The following is a 26,462-nucleotide window of genomic DNA, read 5'->3' on the forward strand; positions in this document are numbered from 1 at the left end:
GCTCAATCCCCAAAACCTTAGAGTCATCCTTGATGCCTCCTTTTGTTTTTTTCACACTTCACATACAATCCTTTAACAATTCTTACAGTTCTAGCTCTAAAATATATCCACAGGATCCACCACTAGCCCCTGGTTCAAACCATCCCTTCTCACCTGGCTCTCACGGAATTCACTAAACTCGTCTCTGTTTCTGCCCTTGTCTCCATTCAGTTGATTCTCAATACAGAACCAGAAAGATCCTTTTAACTAATCGGGTGGTTCAGACCAGAAACGTGCGGTCATTCACTGGCTTCTCTCCCTCTTCCACCCTCTCCACAGTCAACTGGTCGATCAGCATTCCATCCCACCTCCTGAACACCCTCTGTATCTATCTGCCCACTTCCCTACTTCCTCCCTGCCACCATCCCCTAACTCTGGGAACTCTCTAACAGTCTCCTGACTGGTCTCTGTGCCTCCAGTCTTGCCTGGCTCCAAACGATTCTCCACATAATGTTCAAAGTGATTTTCCTAAAACATGAATCTGGCCATGTCACTGCTGTTTAATATTCTTCAACAGCTTCTCAATGACCTTCAGAATGCACAGCTTAGAAGTCCTTCAAAATTTGGTCCCTGGTATTTTTTCAGCCTCCTCACTTAACATTTCATCCAGGGTACATCTGTATCCCTCCCCCAAATTCCCACTCAAATTTCTATCTTTGCGAGCAGTAGACAAGATTTTAAAAATAACATTCTAGTATTTTGTAGTTTCACATGTTCATTTAGATCATTAATCATTTCAATATAAGCAATAAAGTTGGAATCTACCTTATTTTTTTTCTAGATGGCCACCCCCCTTACCCAAAAGTATTCATCAAATCTATTTCTTCTTTGTTGCTACACTTTTGTTAACCTCCAAATTTAGACTCATTATTATTATATATAGAAAATATTTACTTGGAATTTCTTCGTTCACCAATCCTCCTAAATCTCTCTTTAGGATTGTTATTTATTTATTTTCTACTAAAGTATTTCTATAGTAATTCCTTCAGGTCTGATAGACTGATTCACTGCTAAAGTATTTCTACAGACATTCCTTCAAGTGAAGGTCTGTTTGTGGTCAACTGGTTTTGTTAGTCTGAAAAAGGTATTTCATCTTCATTTTTGAAAGACAGCATCTCTGAGTACATGATTCTATGTAAATAGTTAATTTCTCTCACTGCCAATTTAAAAATATTATGTTTTGAGCTTCCATGGCCAATTTAATTGTTTTTCCTTTGCAGATGCTCACTCTTTTTCCCCTCTGGCTGATTCTAAGATCTCTTTTCTCTGGTGTTCTGTGGTTCTGCCCAGTTGATCTAGGTGTGGATTTCATTTAATTTATTACACTTTGGATATATTGCATATCCTTTATCTATGGATTCTTATCTTTCATCTGTGCTGGAAAATCGTAGCTGTTACTTTTTCATATATCTTATACTCTGTAATTAATAATCTTAATATCTGAAATCTTTGGGACCTGGTGTAAATTTGTTGTTTATTGTAAATTTTTGTGAATTTCTGATTAATAGATCACACTTTATTGACCTTAAATGGGGGGAATCCTGCAAATCCAAATTTGAGAGACTTTCCTTCAGAGTATTTCTACTCGATTCTGCTGAGAATCAGAAGGCATGTACTAACCTAGAACCATTTTGCCCCCCTTCAAGAATCCAGGCTTGGGCTTCCCTGGTGGCGCAGTGGTTGAGAGTCTGCCTGCCAGTGCGGGGGGCGCGGGTTCGAGCCCTGGTCTGGGAGGATCCCACATGCCGCGGAGCGGCTGGGCCCGTAAGCCACAACTACTGAGCCTGCGCGTCTGGAGCCTGTGCTCCGCAACAAGAGAGGCCGCAATAATGAGAGGCCCGCGCATCGCGATGAGGAGTGGCCCCCGCTTGCCGCAACTGGAGAGAGCCCTCGCGCAGAGATGAAGACCCAACACAGACAAAAAAATAAATAATAAATAAATAATAAATTAATTAAAGAAATCACTATTAAAAAAAAAACAAAAAACTGGAAACTTAAAAAAAAAAAAAAAAGAATCCAGGCTTAATACATAGGAGATCAAGGTTCACCACTGACCCAAGGTTTAATGTCCCAATTGGTTAAAAACTTGATATAAGCACGGACCCAAAGGAGAACTTCAACTTCTCATGCTTGTACTGCTTCCTGCTCTGGCCTCACTCAATTTGGGGGGATGGGGTGGATTTGGGGGAGCCCTTGGATACCTTTTTTTTTTTTTTTTTAACCTATCATAAGCCCAGCAATGCATCAAGTCTGGTACATCAAGGGCTAATTTGTTTATTCATTCATTCAACAAATATCTGTTGATCACCAACTATATGCTTGGCACTGTTTAAAACACCAGCAATACTACAGTGAGTATAACAGAAAAATTCCTCTTCTCATGAGTACACCTTCTCATTGGAAAGGCAGACAATAAACAAAATAAGTAAAATATATAGTACTCTAGATGGTGATAAGAAGTATGGATGTGGGGTGTGGGTGGAGAGGATGTAATTTTAATGGGATGGTGAGGAAGGTCTCACTGGGAAGATCATATCTCAGTGAAGACCAGAAGGACGTGAGCTCTCTGAGGGATGAACACTTGAGGAAGACAGAAAAGCAGCTGTAAAGGCCTGGAGATGGGAACCCGCCTGATGTGTCTGCGGAACAGCAAGGCAACCAGCATGGCTGGAGCAGAGCTCCAAGAGCTACTGCAGAGCCTTATGGGCCACTGTAAAGACTATGGCTTCACTGAGTGCAGTGGAAGTCACTGGAGGGCTGTGATTGGGAGTGAAATGACCCTGAACAGATACGCTCTGATGCCTATGATAAGAGACTGGCAGGAGGGAAAGAATGGGAGCAAGACTGGAAATAGGGTTTCCTGGCCTGTACCCCAAAGCCACCTCTGTACAAATAAAGAAAAAAATTCCATTAACTCAGCAATTATTTGGAATTGCCAATTATGAACAAAGTATTGTGAAATTATTTTAATCAAATATTTAATAAGGCACACAATCAATAAAATCATGGAAAAGAAACTGTGGAGTACAAGTGCTAAAAAGCTTCTAAACATTAATATGTTCTTTTTTCTAATTAGAACAGGACAGAGAGATGGGGGGAACTAAGAAGCTGGGGAAGAGAAAACAATGAAAATCTGAGTTTTATGTATTCATTACAAGTAGTAATTCTTGTGGAAATTTTGTTAAAGAGCTGCTAGGAAATTAAAAGGTATAAAATGTAAAACATTATGCAACTTAAAATGCGAATAAATGAAGTTGAGGCATTAATTACTTTGAATCCACCAAAAGGTTGAAATGATAAAAATTCAGTTAAAATTAATTTAAAAAAATTAAACATACACACATATAAAAATTGCTTGGGAGCTATTCTACTCAACTTTGCTGTTTCACAAACGGAATGTCTGCTGGAAACAGAGACTCTGACAGAGCTGATGGCACGTAAGTGAAGAGGGCAGAGCTGGAGCTGTGCACGTGCACCCTTTCTGCACCCTCTACTGGTGCAGACGAGGCTGTGAACAGTTCAGCTCTGAGAGCTGCGGTCACTAAATTTCTACAGAAGACCAATCCTTAAGGATGATTTTCTTATTTGAAAATGTGAATTCAGGGTAACTTTTGAGAAGAATGTTTCAAAAGCAGATTCTGTCTAAAGCTATTATTTAAATTTTTTCCAAAGAAAAAATAAAGACTGTCCTCGGCAGACCAAAGAACAGTTCAGATGTTTCACTCACCGTAGAATCCATCTGATTATATCTGGCAATATCTTTATGCAGCGTCCGTAGCATAATCATAGCCACCATTCCAGACAAGAAGAGGACAATGACCAAGGAATTCATGATGCTGCAGAAATAAGCATGTTAGGATTAATCTACAGCTTAATCTTCGGAATAGCAAAACTCTTTAAAAACTATTTATTGAGTAATATTAAAACAGCATTAATCAAATTAAAAACTTGACCTAAAATCCAACAAATTCAATGAACTGTGTTCTGCTACATGGCCTTCTAGTGGATACATAACTGTATGTACTTATCATAATTTTGTGGTCTGTTGAGAACTAGAATTTTTTTTCTCCATGGTCAACATTAATAACTACTGTGCCCAAATTAGGGCAACATAAGCTGCAAGGATCAACAATGGACTGGTCTGTACCCTCAAGAAATCTACTGAAAAACAAAGTTACTCAGTAAATTAATGAGTATCAAAAAAGATTAGTCAGTGAAGTAGGAAAAGGAGAGTGATGGCACCATGAACAGCTCTCTAGATAAAAGTTTTGAGTCATGCTTAGAGGAGAGAATAATAATAATAATAATAATAAACAGTCCTAACAGCCGCAGCGGCTCGTCTATTGAGCCCTCTTCCGTGCCAGGTAAGGTGCTCAAATGCTCTGTTTCATTACCTCCTTCAATCCTCAGAATAGTCCCATGAGACAGGTTATTTCTAGATAAAGAAATGGACTCTGAGAAACTGGGTGATCTAGCCTGACTCACAACCAGTGACTGAAAGCCAGGACTGAACCCAAGTCTATCTAATTCAAAAGCCCAGCCTTCTGAATAACTGGAGAATCAGAGTGAATGGGATGTTCAAAGGGAGAGAGAATAAAATAAGGACAGAGCATAAAGAAGACTAATTCTATACTCTTACCTAAACCACTGAATGTGGGTATGAGGCATAGATTCCAGAATGTAGTCCCATCTAGATGCCCATCTGATATTCTTATCTTCCTAGAGGGATTTAAAAACACACACACACACTCTTTAAATAAGAATTTGCCAATGAAGCGTATCAGGAATCTAAAAATTTCCATTCACAGCTTAACATTCCAGTCAACAGATACAATTCCTCATTATCATAACTTGGGTTAGTCATGAGACTTATGGACCTAGATTTACTCAAGTCTCAGGAAAATTAGGATAAAATTAAGCAGTAAATAAAAAATAAGAGTTCCTAAAAGTATCTAGTTACTTGTATTTTTTTTAAGTCTTACTTTAAATCTTAATTAGCAAAGGCTTATTTTAAATGTCAAGATTTAGAGCTTTAGAGTATTTAATTATTTTCAGAAAATTGAGTGGAATAGCTTATTCTTTATTCTCTTTGATGCTATCTATCTATACCTATGAGACATCTAACCAGACCAGAGTCATAACCTAGGTACCCTGAGCATCTGGCAGGTGTCACCCACACTGAGCTCTTAATACCTAGAAAGAAATATGTACAATTTACTGCACCAGGCTTGCAAAATTACACACTATTTAGGGACAGTAAACATCACAACTATATTGGATTGCCAAGATAGTTTATTAAAAATAGAGGTGGAATATTGCCCAAGATTCTCATAAAATGAACTTTTACTTTCCTCCTAAGAAAACCCTCCCTTGAATTACCTAAGAACCTATATAGATCATCTACCATCAGGAAACTCTCCTTTTAAGCTTACACTCAAATCCTGATTTTAAAAATGGTGTTCTTTGCCCAAATGCTTGTTGCATATCTTTGACACTTTCATACCATCCTTCATGCCTAATTTCTACCTTTTGCCTTGTTTATATCTCTTACGGCTTAACACTTTCAATCAGGCTCAGTTCTCCAATTCCCCATACTTCTTATTTAAACGAAGACTTAGTTTTGAGTGCAATTATGTTGCCTGGTGCGCTGACAAACTATTCCAAAAATTAACTCATTAAGAGCTTATCTATTTGACAAGCTAATCATATTTTTAATTAGTTTAAGTAATATGAATTTAAAATCAATTTCTGAGTTATACTAAAGATAAAAATCACACTCACCTGGAAGCTAACAGAATAAGTATAGGCAATTCTGATCTCCCCAGAAGCCTTGTTACTTATATCCATGGGGGGTCCAGAGCAGTCTGGTTTATCTATATGGGTGTGCTTGAAGCTGTGGGAAGAAACATTTTGGCAAGATGCTGATAAAATAGTTTTTTAAAATGGAGTAAAGGTTAGAGATTTTGTACGTATTTCACAATGCTGCTGATAGTCAAAAGTGATTCATATCACACTGAACAGTACAAATATTTACTTCATATAAATAAATGGCTTAGTTATAAGTGTACAAAACTGTTACTCAAAATAAGAACCAGGGCTTCCCTGGTGGCGCAGTGGTTGAGAATCTGCCTGCCAATGCAGGGGACACGGGTTCGAGCCCTGGTCCGGGAAGATCCCACATGCCGCGGAGCAACTGGGCCCGTGAGCCACAACTACTGAGCCTGCGCGTCTGGAGCCTGTGCTCCACAACAAGAGAGGCCGCGACAGTGAGAGGCCCGCGCAGCGCGATGAAGAGTGGCCCCCGCTCGCCGCAACTAGAGAAAGCCCTCGCACAGAAACGAAGACCCAACACAGCCAAAAATAAAATAAAATAAATAAATAAATTAAAAAAAAAAAAAAAAAAAAAAAAGAACCAAACTTTGGAAAACATTACTTGAAGAGCATTAAATAATCTTTAAAGAAATCAAAACAAACACTGAGGGAGTTTAAATTAACTGCCATCCTATTATGGCATGCATTGCTTTACCACTAGTGGCACAAGAAAATGGCTATATCAGTTGGGTGGGGGAGTGGGGAGTCATGGAAAGAAAAGAATACTCAATCAAAGAAGCATCTCACAAATAACTGAGGAGTACTTTCACACTAAAAAAACTGACAATTTGAAGAGATGCCCTTTCAATGACTTATCACATACTGGCATCTAACACTGCATGGAGACTTTGGAAATGACACACTAATCAGCTCATTTGGGCCTCTGAAAGCCGCAAATATCTGAAGTAATGCTTTTCCACTGTAAAAGGGAACATGGTCCTAACCACTTATGTTCTCCATTCCAAGCTGACATAGAAAAGCTGTCAAAAATTGACTGAAAAACAAAACAAAAAGGCACCTTGGCTACTTACCATGACAGGAAAATAAATATTTGTATGGTTTCTCTGGGCAACCCATAACTCAATAACAAATCATTCTAAAGGGAGTTTTAGTAAAATCAATTAAAATACCAAATTATATGCCAGAATACTGATTAAGGAAAAAGTTAATTAGTCCCAAAATATTTATTCTTTGGGTCTAAATTTCACTTATAGTTATTTATTTTTATCTATTGTATAATTACCTTTTTGGTTCAAGTTTAGCAGCCACTAATCTTGCTCCCATGGATCCAGTTTCAACAACATGGTAGTATATTTTGATGTCAACATGGTTAAAGATGTAAAATGTATCTCTTTCATGGAATTCTGACTGTGGAGCAGAACTTAAAGTTAGTGGTGGAAAACTGGCTATAAAAGAGTCGAAACATAAAATTTTAAAATGAGCCAAAACAAGTAAGAAAATTTGAACTTGGACAGAATTTTAATCCTTCCCCATAAAAATGTGTAAGTTTTAAGTTTAAACTTTTTTTTTTTTTTAAACATCTTTATTGAAGTATAATTGCTTTACAATGGTGTGTTAGCTTCTGCTTTATAACAAAGTGAATCAGTTATACATATACATATGTTCCCATATCTCTTCCCTCTTGCATCTCCCTCCCTATCCCACCCCTCTAGGTGGTCACAAAGCACCGAGCTGATCTCCCTGTGCTATGCGGCTGCTTCCCACTAGCTATCTATTTTACATTTGGTAGTGTATATATGTCCATGACACTCTCTCACCCTGTCACATCTCACCCCTCCCCCTCCCCATATCCTCAAGTCCATTCTCTAGTAGGTCTGTGTCTTTATTCCCATCTTGCCACTAGGTTCTTCATGACCTTTTTTTTTTTTTCCTTAGATTCCATATATATGTGTTAGCATACTGTATTTCTTTTTCTCTTTCTGACTTACTTCACTCTGTATGACAGACTCTAACTCCATCCACCTCATTACAAACACCTCCATTTCTAAACTTTTTTTTTTAATTGAAGTACAATGTTGTGCTAGTTCCTGGTGTACAGCAAAGTGATTCAGTTATACATATATATTCTTTTCCATTGTAGGTTATTACAAGATATTGAATATAGTTCCCTGTGCTATACAGTACAACCTTGTTGTTTATTATATTTTATTTATAGTAATTTGTATCAACTAATCCAATACTCCTAATTTATCCTCCCCCCTCTTCCCCTTTGGTAACCATAAGTTTGTTTTCTATGTCTGTGAATCTGTTTCTATTTTGTAAATAAGTTCATTTGTATCATTTTTTTAGATTCCACATATAAGTGATATCATATATTTGTCCTTCTCTGATGTACTTCACTTAGTATGATAATCTCTAGGTCCAACCACATTGCTGCAAGAGGCATTATCTCATTCTTTTCTATGGCTGAGTAATATTCCATTGTGTGTGTGTATATACCACATCTTCTTTATCCACTCATCTGCTGATGGACATTTAGGTTGCTTCCATGTCTTGGCCATTATAAATAGTGCTGCTATGAATACTGGGGTGCATGGATCTTTTTGAATTAGTGTTTTTATCTCTTCCGGATACACGCCCAGGAGTGGGATTGCTGGATCATATGGTAACTCTATTTTTAGTTTCTTAAGGAACTTCCATACTGTCTTCCATAGTGGCTGCACCAACTTACATTCCCAGCAACAGTGTAGGAGGGTTCTCTTTTCTCCACACCCTCTCCAGCATTTATTATTTGTAGACTTTTTGATGATGGCCATTCTGACCGTTATGAGGTGATACCTCATTGTAGTATTTTGATTCTCATTTCTCTAATAACCAGTGATGTTAAACATCTTTTCACGTGCCTACTGGCCATCTGTATGTCTTGGGTGGAGAAATGTCTATTTAGGTCTTCTGCCTATTTTTTTGATTGGTTTGTTTTTTTTGTTGTTGAGCTGTATGAGCTGTTCGTATATTTTGGAAATTAAGCCCTTGTCAGTTGCATCATTTGCAAATATTTTCTCCCAATCTGTAGATTGTCTTTTCATTTTGCTTATGGTTTCCTTTGCTGTGCAAAAGCTTATAAGTTTGATTAGGTCCCATGTGTTTATTTTTGCTTTTATTTCTATTGCCTTGGAAGACTGACCTAAGAAAACATTACTACATGAGAAAACATGTCAGAAAATGTTTTGCCTATGTTCTCGTCTAGGAGTTTTATGGTGTCATGTCTTATATTTATAAAGCCTTTAAGCCACTTCGAGTTTATTTTTGTGTATGGTGTGAGGGAGAGTTCTAACTTCATTGATTTACATGTGGCTGTCCAGTTTTCCCAGCACCACTTGCTGAAAAGATTGTCTTTTCTCCATTGCATATTCCTGCCTCTTTGGTTGAATATTAATTGACCATAGGTGTGTGGGTTTATTTCTAGGCTCTCTATTCTGTTCCATTGATTCATATGTCTGTTTTTCTGCCAATACTATGCTGTTTGGGTTTCTGTACCTTTGTAGTATTGTCTGAAGTCTGGGAGAGTTATGCCTCCATAAGCTTAAACTCTTTATAAGCCAAAACTAACTGGCAGAGGTACAAATTACACTTCTTTAATGTTTTAATTTTTACATAAAACTTTAAAAGTACCTGACAAGACATCTCTTATTGTCTAGCTTTTCCCTTAGAAAATAAAAAAAATAAAATTTTAAATATTATATGTTATGAGCATGCTAAATGTTACACATTTTAACACTTTTCCTCCATGGAAGTTTAAAACTTCAGAATAAACCAATAACCTAAATTATTCAAGAGTCCTTGGTCAACTCTCACAAAAGCATTAACCAAATAACCAGTTTCATGATCGAGCTCATGCTAACTTCTACAACCAGGTCATATTCATTAAGAGGTTAAATCAGGTTGACTTCATTATACAAAATTTAATATATATCCCCAATAATTTTGATTACTTTCTAAATTAATGTCTTCACTTTATTATTTTATTTTTTAAATTGTAAAAGAATGGCCTCAAAGATTGATACCTTTTAAAAAAGGTATAATACCGAACTTTTACAATACAATATTCTATGGACTTAAATTCGCAATACAAATTTCATGGACTTATTATGAGGTCTTTTTGGCAGTCAACCATGAACTTTTTTTTAATATGTAAGATTTATGAATTTAACTTTTAACAGAGTCAGAACATACAAAGTCTTAGTCCATAGCATAGTGTTTAGCATATAAGAGACACTGCCAGTAAATGTTGAACTGAATCTGAATTATTTTAGTTCTAGTTATAAGTTGTTAATCTGGCTTTATTAAAGACTAGGTATGGGAATTCCCTGGTGGTCCAGTGGTTAGGACTCAGCGCTTTCACTGCAGCAGCCCGGGTTCAATCCCTGGTTGGGGAGCTAAGATTCTGCAACCTGCACGTCACAGCCAAAAAAATAAAAAAAGGACTGACTAGTTGTCCTTCAGAACATCTGAATTGCACTCATTCGATGAATATAACAATTTTTGTCCAGATAAAGATTGACTCCTTCTACCAAAAAGCCATATTTTAAAAAATAGTATAGAGTTAGTTTATCACAAACTTACGTTAATAACACAGGCATCTTTTGCATGGCCTTTATCTGTAATGTAACAGCCAATAGGAAATCCAGGATTACAGAACCTCTGACCATCTTCAACATCATAACACCATGTTACCGGCATATTATCCACAATCCTATGCACAGAAATAAAAGTCAAGTTAGAAACCACCAAACATGACTAAGAATTACTTCCCAATCTGTGTCAACACTTTGTAAAATTTAAATGTCTAAAAATGCCTTAAGGTGTCAAAACTACAATCAAAGAATTTTGATAAAATGTGGTACTTCATAAGTAATAGTATTGTGCCAATATCTGACACACTGTAGTGGGAAAAAAATCTCTATACCTTCTTTGAAAGAGAGTAAATTAAATAAATTAATTTACTGCGATCGCTAATATAGCAATGCCATTATCTAGACACCTAAGTATAATTTACCTTCAGCGAACACTCAAAAGCTCTAAATAGGTGCAAAGCAATATATTTAGTTCCTTGGGAACAGTTTATGGAATAGTATAGAAACAAACGTCTTTTATTACTCAGGTAATTCAATAAAAAGGAGAAGAATGTAACTGCAAGATATGGGGAAATATTCAACTTAAGGGCCACGCGAAAAAGTGAAAATAATAGTATCATCTATTAAAACCGTGTAAATCCAACTTATGTCTAAAAGAAATGCTGCTATAAAGTTAGAGAAATAAACCTTTCAAGTTCTATAGTGAAAAGAAACTTTTTTAAAAAAAAGGATAAAAGTAAAGAATAAAATTTTGTAGTCCTGTATAATTACATTAAAGTGCGAGCATGGGGTGCCCTATGCCCAAAACACATCACAGGATACAAATTTTAAAAATTACTAAAAATATACTAGCTGTATTACAGTCATAAGACAACATTCCAGGGCATGTTTTATTTGTGAATTAATGTGTGCCTTAGGAAGTAAAATTATGATTCTATATTCACCCAGGGCGTATGTTAATGACCTAATAAAACATGTCTCATCACACTTAAATGCTATTTAATAGTACCCAATGTACTAAATTTTAGAATCACCTACACTATTAAGTTGCTTATTATTATAGCCAGCAGGCTAGTAGTTCCCATGAAAAGACTAAAATATCAGAAGCACGAAAACCATGTTAAATAATATAAATAATTTAGATTTTCTGGAGGCCTCAAGAATCAGTTAATTGCTTTAATTTTTTAGATAGACAATGAAGTTCAATCAGTGAGTATATACTAGCAATATATTAATTTTAATATCTTTACACTATCATATCAGAGAGAGTACTACATAAAATTATAGTGCTAGTTACAAAATGAGAATTAAGGGGCAATTTAGGTTTTTTTTAAAGGTGAACGTCCTAAATTTATCATTTATATAATGCCTTGACATAATCTTTGCCTGGCTGGAAACAAGAAAAACCCAACAAACCCTTGGAAATAAATGTAAGAAAACTTAAAGAATATAATTTTCAATTACTGCCTTGCTAAGTTGGGAAGTAGTAGCTACTGAAATTCATAACACCAAAAATATTTAAAAATTCTATTTTCAATCTGATACAGTGAAAAAGAGTATAAGAAGAGGACTCAAAAGGTTAAAGGTCGAATGACTGGACCCAATTTTTTACCATTAAGGACTGCATTCCATTATTTCCCTCTACCCTCATGGGGTCCATCTGAAATACTTCTAGCAGTCAAGCTTCATTTATTAACAACTCAATTTTCCCAATAAATTAATTTCTAGAGTTTCTGATCAGAATGGAATAACCCATGTTGCCACAATACACTCAAAAAAAAAAAAAAAAAAAAAAAAAAAAGTGCAGCCAAAAGCAAAGAAACTTGGCATTTAGGTTATTCCACATAGTTTTAACATAAGTTAATTTACACTATCTAATTGGGGTTTTGAATTTTTGAAAATAGCACATCATTCCCCTTTGCCAGCCTACTGGGATCCAAGATTGGTACTCACTAGGCTAAAATATCTTCAAAGACCCCTCTCTGTCCAATAAGACAGAGTCTGGTGGTTTTACGGTACTAAAAAAATTTAAGTACTTTGATAACTAGTTAAATAAATTACACTTTTATAAATAAAATGTCACAAAGACTTGGAAACTTAGGCAAAAAGTATAATCACAAACCTTGCCGAGTACAGGGAATTCAAGTGTCTGCTGCTGGTATCAAAACATTAGTCAGGGAACTTCCCTGGTGGTGCAATGGTTAAGAATCTGCCTGTCAATGCAGGGGACACAGGTTCGAGCCCTGGTCCGGGAAGACCCCACATGCCGCGGAGCAACTAAGCCCGCGAGCCACAACTACTGAAGCCCGTGTACCTAGAGCCCATGCTCAGCAACAAGAGAGAAGCCACTGCAATGGGAAGCCTGTACACTGCAGTGAAGGGTAGCTCCCGCTTGCTGCAACTAGAGAAAGCCTGCGTGCAGCAATGAAGACCCAAAGCAGCCAAAAATCAATAAGTAAATAAATTTATTAAAAAAAAAAAAATCACTCAGTCTCAAGAATCAAGAAGTAGCTTAACGTTATTGACAGAGTAAGCCAAGAAGATCCTCAAATTATTCTAAAGTCCCAAATAAGAATTAAAAGTATTCATCAATTTAGATATGAAAATTAACTATTGTTAATTAACTGACTGTTCTCTATAATGAGAACAATGAGTTGGTGCACTAACTAATAATCAGTCATTTTAATCGTTCAGAAGGTAGTGTGGTTAAAGTGTTATGGGGGAAGAACTACAGTTCATTCATGTGATGGAATGCTATACAATTACAAAAAGAATGAGGTAGATATAGATCTATAGATGTGCTTTACATGGAAAAATGCCCATATTTTCTTAAACAAAGTGATCAATTTGCAGAATAATGTGTACAATAATTCCGTTGTTATTTTAAAAGGTACATACTCTTTTATATACCTACATGTGCATAGAAATCTGGAAACATACAGGAGAAATAATAGTGCTACCTCTGGGGACCAGGATTAAAGAAGTTGAGGGTAGTAGAAAACACTTTTTATAATCTTTCATATTTCTAAGGGTTCCTGCTATTTTATCTCTGTCAACTCTGCTATCTATGCTTAAAATCAAATTACATAGTAAAAATGTCTGAAGCCAGCCAAGGACAGAAATATACTCAACTAATGGTTCACATAAATTCATCAATATGAATCAAATATTTTCTAAATGTGTAATGAACTGATTTAAGGACTAAAGCCCGTTGCCTAGAATTACCAGACTGTATATCTGTGATATGGCTTAGATTTTTTGTTAATGGATTCAGACCTGAAATCATAAACTTTTCTGATTCAACTACAAAAATCACTATCCACCAGCATTGTTCCAGTTTATTTTTTAAGGCAGAATCGTTTAAGTTTGCAACTATTTTAAATTATTCTTCTTGTTATTAAGCATCTTGGGATCAAAATAGTACCTATGTTAATTGCATCATAAATAAGTTAAAAATATTTCTAAGTACTTTATTGTCAGGAATCTACTGAAGAAGAGGTGCTTCTATTATCTTTAAGAGGAAGACTCTAAACGGGATTCTAAGAACAGAGGGTAGAAGAGAAAGCTAAAAATCACCCATAGTGGCCTAAAGAGTCATTCTTTCATTCAGTCAACAAATGGCCAGCTGTCAGAGTAAATGGACGTAGAAGGGGTGAAAATGAGCCTTAAGGCTCATAAAGACTGAGCCTTAAATATGATTTTGAAGGCTGGAAAGAACAATTTTAAGCAAAGAGAAAACACCAAGGGAAACTTTTCAATTACTGATGAATGAGAAATGTATCCCGAGTTACATTAACTCAGCAATTAAGTAGTATTCTCACAGTAGTTTACAGGAAAAAAGCTCTTGGCTTACCAGAAACCAAAGAAATGAAGAGATGGAGGAGACTTTCAAGTTCCTGTTAGCACTGAAGGTCAGATGAGAAAGAAGCTGATGCAAGTGTAACGGGCACGTTTCCTTCCTTCTAACAGAGCCCTGCTATGGGAGACTCATTTCTATGTGGTTCAGTTGTATTTTACCCAGGTCTAGACAATCAGAGTGAATCACCCTAATCACAGACTCGTTCATGAATGGGCATGTGACCCAGGGTTGCCCCTCTCTAGGACTTTTTTGTTCTACGTGTACGGAGGGGAGGATGGGGAGAAACCAAGGCGGCAAGAGGGAATGAGAGGTTCCAACAATCCTACTGAGCCACAGGATCTGGTCATGTCCAAACTGAAATCAATGGTTCTCACCTCCCTAAGTGAGGGCAAACGAGTCAATCTGAGATAGTGACAGGACAAACATTCAAGAGGAAGTCTGTGAAGATAGTCTTCCTTTTCACCACCTCCAGCACCTTACACTTTTTGGAAGAGGCAAAACATATGTAAACCATGACCACCATAGAATACAGGCATTTGTTGGCAAAATTATCTGGAAGAATAACAATTGGTTATATTTGAAAAGTTGGGTTTTCGAGACCCTTTTTTTTTTTTTTTTTTTTTGAGACCCTTTTTTAATACTGTTTGAATATTGTATAGTAAGTAAATACTACTGGGGAAACAAAAAAAAAAAGTTTTAAATGCTTTTTGATTATGATGCAAACTGGTAAAAACATTGTTAATGTTACATCATGTTTATAAAATAAAAAACAGATTACACAAATTATAAGTATTTTTATTGGAAGTAGATGCTATTTCTCAAATATCAAATGAAAGTTAAATTTTGTTTTCCTATGGTCTTTTTCACAGCCTGCAAATATAAAATAACAGTATTTTTCTAGAAGACTGATCCAGGTCCTTTCCCAAAGCATAAATATGCTCCTTTTAACTACGTATGAATAAAAGAAGTGCTCTAGGAAACAGGTCTGTGTACCTAAACAAGTACCAGATATTACAATAATCTAAGTGCAGAAAATGCTGATACTTTAAGCTGTCAACCTTAGTAATCCTCTGGCAAATAAAAGTCACTACTTCATATTACTAATAACAAAAAAAGGAAATAAATTAATTTGCTATTTTTATAGAGTCAATGAAGTATTTACACATTCAATGAAACAGAGATTTCTTCTTGAAAAGGAAAAAGCCCAAAATCCCAAATCTCCATGTCTTACCAGTGATGTTGATAATTCAGTAACATGCTTTTTTTCAAGAATTCTAACTTTTGTTTGTCTTCAGCTTTCTCTGTATGGTACGTTTTTGTACAAACAAGCTTACAGGTCTCCTCCTTATTAAATGTAAACTGTATTAAAATAAAGTGGAAAGCAAATTAAGAAAAAATATCCAGGTCCTTCATGCCTGTAACATAAATAGAGTAAAAGCACTGGTCTCCTTAAATTACTTAAGTGCATTAATATTGATAATAAACATATAGAAATTCCCCACAGATCAATCAGATTTAAATTTCAATCTTATTCTGTTTCTCTAAAAACCTAAATCATCAATTTTTCTTTTAATAAGTAACAGTTTTTATTTTTATTTTTGATAATTTCAACCAACCCATCTCTTAAATATAAGCGCGTCTTAGAAGGGGAAAAAACCCACACGTAGAACAAAACAACATCAGTATCTCCATAATAATGTCCCCTGATAATGTTCTGGAAATTATGGATTTGAAGGCTTTCTATTAATAAACAGGTCAGGTCTTATGTCTATGTATTCATTCAGTGGGTGTTTGTTAAGTGTCTCCTATGCACCAGGTGATGGCGGTTCAGCAGTGAACAACACAGACTGTGATGACACAAGAAGAAGTCAAATCTGGATGTCTAGAATCAGAACAAATGTGATTCTTTTTACTCACATTTGAAAAGATTGTCAATTTTTAGGATGTTATGTAATAACAAAGTTGAAACAAAAATTGATAATTTTTTAAACCAAAGTTTAAAAACTAAGGAGTCCTCCAATTCTGGAGTCTAGGACTTATTTCATGAGCATGAACACACACACATTATATTATTCACAACACATTATATAATGTAGGTTTACTTTACCAGGGCCTATTTATGTCTTAATTTTAAAAATGTATTTCCTAGTTTTCTTAACACCTTTTAATAAATTCAAACTTTATTACAGGGAGTAAAAAAACCCCCAACTTGCGTGTGTTTCACTTCAACGTAGTCCATCCTTTTATACAGTATTTATTACAGTCCCTAAACCAGTTACTGTGCATCCTCTGACAAACCAACATTTCAAGTGTAGTTCACTGCTGCCACCTGTCAGCCAATAGTTTCGTTCTCAAGGCATTGCTATTCTGTGACTACAGCAATATTTATGTAAATATTTAACAGTTTAAATCTTATATGAACCTTATAGGTTCCATCTAAAAGACTGGGAAATGAAAAAAAAAAAAGTATACATACTAAGGAATCAGAGGGATAAGTGTCAAACTGAAAGCAGAGAGAGACATTATTAGTTACTATGAAAGTAGCAAATCTTACACCGCAGTTCGATGCTCACTGGGCTCAGGCAAGTCAACGGTGTGTTCAATTGTGAAGGAAAATAGCAACCCTAAAGATGACACTTAACCATCATAATAAACGCTTATTACCTCATGTAACCCTCCCAACAGCCCTATGACGAAGTCTTCTTTGCTGACTCCTCCTCCGTCTTCCTGACCCATTAATACCAACTGCCCCAAGGCCCGGTCCTTGGAATTCTTCTCTTCACTATTTTTACCCACTCCCTTGGGGAGTTCATCAATTCCTGGCTTCAAATACCACCTATACACTAATGATTCTCAAATACACGTATCTAGGCTGAACCCCTCCTCCAAACTGCAGACACGTATCTTCAACTGTTAACTCAACATCCCTACTTGTATGCCTACCAAACATCTCACGTCATGTCAAAACAAACTCTTCCCCATTCCCTCCAAACCTGCTCTACCCCCAGACTTTCCCATCTTAGAAAACAGAAACTCCACACCCCACATCCCACCTCTCGGCAAACTGTCGGCCCCAACTTCAAAACACAGCCAGTTTCTGAGATGCTGACCGCTTCACAACTCCCACCCTTACCCCAATGATCTGAGTCACCATCAAGTCATGCATATTTTCATGACCGATTGTGAGAGACTCCTAACTTGCCTCCTGGCTTCTCACTCTCCCACGGTCCATTCTCACTGCAACAGTCCTGGTGACCCTGTTAAAATCTAACCCTACCCAAAACCCTTCAATGCTAACCATCTTGCCCAGATGTACAGGTCAAAGTCTTTACAATGGTCTATGAGTGGGCTACATGATGTGGTCCTATTACTCCTTTGCCCTCATTTCCCACTATTCTCTGTCTTGCTCACCTGCTTGAGTCACACCAACTTTTCTCTGTACCTTGAATACATCGGGCGAGCGACATCTCAGGACCTTTGCTTTTGCTGCTTCCTTCACTACGTCCTCCCCTCTCCCCACGTATTCACTCCCATGGCTCACTCCCTTACTTGCTTCAAGTCTTTTGCTCACCTCTCAGGTGAGATTTTCTCTGGCCTATTTAAAATTGAAAATTCTCCATCCACCTTCCCTGATTTATCTTCAATAGTTCTTTCATCAGCAATTGACACACCATGTGTTCCAGTAATTCGTTTTGTTTCCTTCTCCCCATCAGAATACAAGTCCACGAGGACAGAGACTTTTTTGGTTCACTGCTGTACCCCACAACTACCACAGTGCCAGGCACGTGAAAGACATTCAGCAGTTGTGTTAACTGACTGAATGAGTGAATATGAGTGGTTAGACTTGAGATTTTATGATCCTATGATAGGTGGCTCCAGCTTCACATAATGCACACGATATCTTGCACTGTTTTTTTCCTGACCTCAACAAAAGTCATCGATAAAAGATGCCAAAGCAGATTTGGGGTTTTGTTTTGTTGCTGGCAAAATTCTTTGAAAAGAAAGGACAAAGAATCAATACTGAAATCAATGCTGAAAAATACATCAATACATTTATGGTTGCCTTGGGGAAAAAAATCTGATATCTTGGTCCCATGTTTCTGTTAACCTATGCCTTGATCTTAAGAAATGCTTGCTCTGTCTCTTTAAGCTTGGGGCTTAAAGAACTTGTTTTAGCACAAATCTTGATCCTCAAAAATTCTAGAAAACTCCGGGAAAATGTTAGGTGCACATTCTTTCTCCATTTTAAAACACTCCTTTTGTTCTTCTATTTTACCTCAACTCCTAGGACAAAATTAAATCTGAAAAGCACTAGGCCTGGGCTTCCCTGGTGGCACAGTGGTTAAGAATCCGCCTGCCAATGCAGGGGACACGGGTTTGAGCCCTGGTCTGGGAAGATCCCACATGCCGCGGAGCAACTAAGCCCGTGAGCCACAACTACTGAGCCCGCAAGCCACAACTACTGAAGCCTGCATGCCTAGAGCCCGTGCTCCACAACAAGAGAAGCCTGCGCACCGCAATGAAGAGCAGTCCCCGCTCACCTCAACTAGAGAAGGCCTGCGCACAGCAACAAAGACACAACGCAGCCAAAAAAAAAAAAAAAAAGCACTAGGCCTAAAAGAAGGGTCTTTGGCATAAGCAAGGCATAATCTTTACATAAAAATAAATGAACCCTGAGTAGAATCCTACTAAAGAAGTAATTTGCCTTTAAAGTCTACACCAAAGGGACAAAACTTCTCTATGGATTTGCATACTTTGCTGTTTACTGTTAGAGACTCCTGTTGTCCCTCAAGTTCACTGAAGGTGTTACTGATGCTCTTCCCGCCTTCCATCATTTCTTAAGATCAAGGCATAAATAAACAGAAAGATGGGACTGAGAGACCAAAGGAGTATTTTAAGGTAGTTATACAATTTAATAAATATGCTGAAAATCACCCTCCGCTATAAAAAGAATGCAACAATTTCCAAAGTAATCTTTCAAAATATCACATCAGGGAAATATTATACAATTAATATGCTTGCCCTACTCAACACCACCCATGTCCATATATTTTGAGCTCCTTCTTTCCCAGTGACTTCATCTCATTAGGCCTTCAAATCTACTGTCTTTGAAAAAACAGACTCTGGCATCTTTACGGTAGAAAATCTCAAATTAAAACATTTTAAGAGGACATACTTACGGTTGAAAACTATGAACCTGTAGTGAATTAAAGGTGTACAATTATGTCTTCCCCCAGTGCTTCACGGTGTAGATACGGTGCTGGAGTAAGAGGGTTAATGGGACTAACCGAGGCTTTTTGGGGATTTGCTGGACAGATGCTCAACGTAGTAAGGGCCAAGGGAGACAGACGGTGGTGCTTAGTGAGAAAGCAGGCAAGGCAGCTAATCATGGGGTCACAGAAGAGTCGGGTGTGACACCAAGAGAGGGAGCTGTTAGGCTGGGGTCAGGTTACAGTCACTGAAGTGAGTGTGCCCACATGGACAGATGCCCACAGAGAGTTAAAGCAAAATGCACAGTGCAGGATAATATTTTAAAACATAAACACACACATTTAATTCTATTTGTATATGCTTGTAAGTACATGGAAAATTTCAGGAAAGATTAACAAGAAACTGTGATGTGGAACAGGGCGGCGGGGGGAGAGAAACTTACTTTTCTTTTTATAGTCTGTACCATTTAGTTTTGTATACGGTGATACATTATTATTATAAACTAGTTTAATTTTTCTAAAAGAGAGAGATACATTATTCTTTGTGCAGCAGGAGAGCAGACAGAAAATGAACAGGGGACTGTGAAATTCAGAAGGATAACAGGCGTAAAAGACAACAGATTTAAAAGGCAGAATAATTCTGGATGATGAAGTACATATACTGAAGAGAATATCTTATATTGTGCTTAGCTTGGTTCAACTGATGTCCTAAAAATGTATCAAAGGTGTACCAAATATACTTCCACTCATCAAAACAGAAAGGTTAGCTTCCCCAAAACCCAACGGGAAAGCTGAAGTAGTGCTGTATCTGCTAATAGGGAAATTCTAGGGAATCTGTCCCCAAATGAAGCTGCTGGGACAACCCTTCATAACTGAAAGCTGGGTTCCAGGTCCCTCTGTAAGGTGAGGCAGGGAGTCTGAGCACTTCCAGGCCACCACCTTATCATTTATTGATATAATACTGACTGTAGGAAATGTTCCTTTGAACAAACTTATTTATGACATATCGTGAGAAGGGGAGGGATCCTTCTAAACTGTGACTTTAAGAAATTTTTCCTGGATGCAAAAGAGAAATGAATTCCTTCTTAGCTAAGTTATCACAGGCTTTTCTACAAGGGGGGGGGAAAAAAAAGAAAAAAGATGCAACTAAATCACTTTTATATAACACTGAATACAAACCTTATATGGCGACGGTTCAATTCTTTCCCCAAATAATACCTGACCTAGATTTTCAGATGGGCGTTTTCCTTCTGATGCTTGGCAAAAATCAAACCTGCGGGCAAGAATACTTAAGTTTTTAAGCATAAAAGGAAGCAATGAGATATCAAACCCCTAGCCACCCTAGAGGACAGATTAGGTACTGATCACTCCAGCAGCTCTAGTAGATGAATAAGAAATATATGCCTACTCCAAGTTCCATGTACCACATCTCCCCAAAACAAAACAAAACAAAAATCTGAAAATTATGCCTTAGAATGCTTTGATTTTTCAATAATACTTTTATTAAGATGTAAATTATAGAATTTTAAAAATGGACACATTATAATTTATTGTTGTTCATTTCAATGATAAAATTATTTACACCCTACTCTTCAAGGGAATTTTGCGTAACTCACCTCCTTTTGTTATCTTTCTAATTCAAATATTTACTTAATGCCATTTCAAGAAGATGTATCAACTACATGGGTTTCTGTCTCATCCCAATATACTGGCCAACATGAAAAGCAGGCTAGACAGACCCTCCGAGAACATGGAGCTGTGGAGAGGCCATAACCAGGCAGCTGTAAGCTTCTCTCTGTGCTATAATTTCCTTGTATTACTAACCAAATTTTCATAAAGTTTTGTTTGAACGTTACAGCCTAATTTCAGCCTTGCTATAGAATATTAAAGGGCAGTTCTGTGCTCACCATGGTCACCATGGTTGAGACCAGCACAGTGATGGCTAAAGACTAGTTAGATCCCTAAGAGGAAGATGAATCTTGGGTGATAAAAAACTGGGGCTGGGAAGTCCCCAAATGAAGATTCTCCATCTACTGGATATAAGAGATTCACTGAGTTTTCCCAAGAATAGCCACAAAGATTTAAGGAGAGAGATTTGTTTATTTAACAAAACAAATACTAGAAAAAGTCTCCAATAGTTACATAAATTATGGTCCATTCATTCATGAAATTTGTATTCTCTTCTTACACATGTTTAGGCACATGGATTCTTGTAGGATAATCAAACTTTTTGTGTGTGTTTTCTAGAGTAAGCATATTTTCTTTCAAAACTCTTAGATACCAGAGAAATTTAGAAGCCAACTAAAATTTAGGAACATATTTTATACCCAATATGGCATATAGTGCTCAAATGAACAAAGGATATTTATACAGCATTTTTTATAATATCAAAAAATGGAAATAATGAAATGCTCATAAATAGAGAATTAGTGAAACAAATCATACACAGACTCTATACGATCTCTACAAAGGGATAATAAACAGCTACTAAAAAGACTGAGGTAGCTGTGTATTAACATAGAAAAGATGTCCACATAGATTCAGTGAGAAAAACAAGGCGCAAATAAAATATATAAACCTACTTTCATTTAAAACAAAATGTATAAATGTGGTTGTGTATGTTATAATAAGCAGAGAAAAAATGCAGGGGGCAGACAACAAAGCAGTTATTTCTGGGGATTGATTATGTGGGACATATGGATTTTGTTTAAAACTATGTGGGTTTTTTTACAATCAAAAAAATTAAAACAAAATGGCTATTTGTCCAGTCAGGTAAAAAAGGAAATCCACAGTTTTAGCTGGTGCTTCTGTTGCATTGCAAAGTGACATCAACAGATCACATTTCACATTTTAACCCTACCTTAGAACTCAACAATACCCCTTTTAAAAATGTTTTCAGGCCCTGCACATTTTTTAAATGCATATGAATTTATCCATAACTGTGGAGAAAGTAAAGTTCTAAATGTACAAAATTCTGATGAGTCATAAAATTTCATATAAAAACCAAGCTGAAAAACTTACGCTGTATATTCGTAAGGGAGAACAGATTCCACTGAGTCAAGCCTGTTCACAAATAGTTCTATTTCAGCCTGAAAATGAAGAAACACAGAATTAGAATATAAACAACTAGAGACCAAAACTTAGGTCATGCCTAGAATTAAAAAGGAATTTGACTTTTGAAATGAGAAATTTTATGATATCCAACTCACTTTAAAGAATTACTTATAAATCCATTCATTGAGTAGATTTATATGCATTTAAATTACAATAAAATAATTTTCACTTGCAAATGTCTCCAATAGTTTCTAAATGCTTTAAGTTCTAAAAATTTCTAAAAAATTAAATAAGCATTTAAATTAAAGAAGGTATCATTCACTACATCAATATAGATTGTTTTTAAAAATCTGGTTTTCAAATTCAGTATTTCATTCTGCAGCACAAAGATAATTTTTATTTTTAAACAGTTTTAAAAAAACATTCTCGGGGCTTCCCTGGTGGCGCAGTGGTTAAGAATCCGCCTGCCAATGCAGGAGACATGGGTTCGATCCCTGGTCCAGGAAGATCCCACATGCCATGGAGCAACTAAGACTGTGCGCCACAACTACTGAGCCTGCGCTCTAGAGCCCGCAAGCCACAACTACTGAAGCCCGGGCGCCTAGAGCCCGTGCTCCGCAGCAAGAGAAGCCACCGCAATGAGAAGCCCGCACACGGCAACAAAGAGTAGCCCCTGCTCGCCGCAACTACAGAAAGCCCGTGCGCAGCAACGAAGACCCAATGCAGCCAAAAATAAATAAATTTTAAAAAAACCACAAAACATTCTCACAGCATTCAAGGAATGCTGTCAACAAGAAGAAAAAAAGAAATGGATGCATCCAAGAAATATTTTGAAAATAAATTTGATAGGACTGATGGGTTTTATGTGAGAGTAAAGATAACACACGCCTTAAGTTTAAAGACGAGAGATGCTTTAATTTTCTGATTTTGACAAGTTACAAAAGGGACATTGGAAGAGGATCAGGTTTGAGGGGAGAGATCATGAGTTTGTCTTTAGACATGTTTTGTTTGAAGTGCCTCTGAGATACCTAAGTACAGAAGGATAAACAGTCATGGCATTCAGAAAAAAAATCTGGAGATATGAATTTGAGACACATCTGCGATTAAATTCAATATGAGACCACTAAACTTTGGCTAAAAGTTTTCAAAAGCTATAACACCTGTGGCTCTTTGAAATGTGAAGTGGTTACAGCCTTTTGGAAAGCAAAATACATACATTCTTGCACCCAGCAATCCTACTTATGAGAACTTATCTCCTAGGAATAAAATCATGTGTGCACAACAGATCATGTATAAGAATGTACACTGCAGACTTGTTCATTAAAAAACTAGAAACATATTGTAGTATGCCTGTTGACAGTAAATTAGCTATTAAAATAAACACCATGGGACCATTAAAAAAAAAAAAAAAAGATGTTGCCAGGTAGGTAAGAAATTTCTAGATCAATTGTACTAGAAACACAATCTCATGCTCTTAAGCAGACAGGAGACAGACAATGACGACATGGTTTAATTCTGGAGGACTGCTTTGATCAATTTGAGAATGCTTAACTACAAAAGTAGTAACAGAGAAGAAATTCATAAAGACCAAATCAAGTTCAACAACGGGGGAGAGGGAGAAAAGCTGTACCAACTTCTTAGGAAATATGGGCTAACTCAAAGCCACACCTTCCTACTGAAGCTCCCAGGATTTCTTCAACGTATATTTGAAGTTCCAAAGGAACCTGTACCCATGTACCCACTCTCCCAATAGGGGCTCATTGCTACCCAATACAGAATTCTTTAGTTGAAAATGTCAGTAAGTAATCTGTGCCCTGAAGTACTTTTGGTACTAACCAAAAACAATTAAATAGGAGCTGTTTACCTGTATTTTATAGGGTTAGATCACCATGGTTGCCTCTGGACTCTGATCTGAGGCTACCTGGAAGGGCATAAAGCCACACTTGCCATTTGATCTCATTTACTAGTGCTGTCAGCAGTCCGCTATACCTGTTAATACCCCGAAAGTGAGACAAAATGTTCAATGTACAAAAACTAATAATACACTGTCATTGGAAAGACAGCAAAACACAGTGGGCAAAAGTAGACCTCTGGGGCCAGTTTGCCTGGGTTCAAATCCCAGCTCTACCACTTATACTTGGTCAAATTATTTAACATCTCAGTTTCCTCATGGGTGCTTCAGTTTCTTTATCTGCAAAATGGGGATAACAGTAACTACCTCACAGAGGTATGAAGATTAAATGAGTTAACATTTATAAAGTATGTCAAACAGTGCCTAATACATGAAGTGCTATGTATTTGCTAAGTAAAGAAAACCAAATAAATTTAATGATATTCAGAATAGGGAATGCCTAAACTACACTGCTCATCCACTAAAATGCTCATCCAATATTCATGATATACAATGGAAGACATTAGCCTTTGTACACGGTACTGAAAACACACATAAAACCCCTAAAACCGTACTCAAATAAAATGACAACTCAACGGTAACACTGTCTCAAACACAAAAAAAGTTTAACTGTGTCTCCTTGTACAAAATATTCAAGACTATATCACTGGTCTTTTTGGCTAAGAAGATAATGGGACATGATATTTAAGCTTACAGAATGCTTGAGTAATTATCACAAATTTATATAACTGTTGTGAAGGCAAAATTCCCCGTTGATAGCTTACTCTGCCAAAATAATTTTCACTAATTATAAGGAGTCAACACTGCTATGAAGATACACCAGAATCCAAGCGCTCTATTTAATGTATCTTAATGAAGACTGAAAGTTCCTAAAAAGCTAATCCAGTTCACATCTTTAGATTTCTTTCTAGGGAGGAATGCAGCTATTATATTCTACACAACTTTCTATGTTTTGAGCCTCAAAATCCATAGATCCACATTTTCATCACATAAGCTAACTCCCTTGTGCCACAATTAAGCATATTCCTTACTCTCAGTACAAAGAGATTAAGAACACAGACTCTGAAGCTAGGCTGCCTGGGTTTAAATCCTGGCTCTGACATTTACTAGCTATGTGATCTTGGGGAAGTTTCTTCACTTCCCTGTGCCTTGGTTTTCTCATTTGTAGAATGGAGGTAATAATAATCCCTGTTGCAACTGGTTTTTAGAAGATTCGAAAACAGTGCCTGTCACAAAGTACTATGTAAGTATTTACTATTATGCAGCAACATCCAATAGAACTTTAAGCAATGATGAAAATACTCTTTATCTGCTCTGTCAAATACAGTAGCCACTAGCCACACGGGGCCATTGGTCACTTGAAACGTGGTCAGTATGGCTGAAGATCTGAATTTAAATTTTTATTTAATTTTACATTTAAAAAGTCACAGGAGGGGGCTTCCCTGGTGGCGCAGTGGTTGAGAATCTGCCTGCCAATGCAGGGGACACGGGTTCGAGCCCTGGTCTGGGAGGATCCCGCATGCCGCGGAGCAACTAAGCCCGTGAGCCCCAATTACTGAGCCTGCTCGTCTGGAGCCTGTGCTCCGCAACAAGAGAGGCCGCGACAGTGAGAAGCCCGCGCACCGCGATGAAGACTGGCCCCCGCTCGCCGCAACTGGAGAAAGCCCTCACACAGAAACGAGGACCCAACACAGCCAAAAATTAAATAAATAAATAAATAAATAAATAAATAAATAAACTAAAAAAAAAAAAAAGGTCACAGGAGGACTTCCCTGGTGGCGCAGTGGTTAAGAATCCGCCTGCCAATGCAGGGGACACGGGTTCGAGCCCTGGTCTGGGAAGATCCCACATACCGCGGAGCAGCTGGGCCCGTGTGCCACAACTACTGAGCCTGCGCTGTGGAGCCCACGAGCCACAACTAC

At 37.1% G+C, this 26,462-nt stretch overlaps 1 protein-coding gene across 1 annotated transcript in view; it reads right to left on the reverse strand.

Annotated features, from left to right (window-relative positions):
• Positions 1–26,462, reverse strand: part of TM9SF2 (transmembrane 9 superfamily member 2) — a 56,985-nt gene that overhangs the window by 20,535 nt on the left and 9,988 nt on the right. Inside the window, exons 2-9 of the mRNA XM_061171257.1 lie at positions 22,596–22,663; positions 20,754–20,847; positions 15,596–15,723; positions 10,495–10,624; positions 7,154–7,278; positions 5,821–5,932; positions 4,679–4,758; positions 3,767–3,875 (exon numbers count right to left, since the gene is read on the reverse strand). Coding sequence (XP_061027240.1) covers positions 3,767–3,875; positions 4,679–4,758; positions 5,821–5,932; positions 7,154–7,278; positions 10,495–10,624; positions 15,596–15,723; positions 20,754–20,847; positions 22,596–22,663 — 846 coding nt within the window. The remainder of the gene's footprint in view (positions 1–3,766; positions 3,876–4,678; positions 4,759–5,820; positions 5,933–7,153; positions 7,279–10,494; positions 10,625–15,595; positions 15,724–20,753; positions 20,848–22,595; positions 22,664–26,462) is intronic.

This window comes from Eubalaena glacialis, chromosome 16 (genome assembly GCF_028564815.1).
Source record: "Eubalaena glacialis isolate mEubGla1 chromosome 16, mEubGla1.1.hap2.+ XY, whole genome shotgun sequence".
NCBI classification, from domain to species: Eukaryota; Metazoa; Chordata; class Mammalia; order Artiodactyla; family Balaenidae; genus Eubalaena; species Eubalaena glacialis.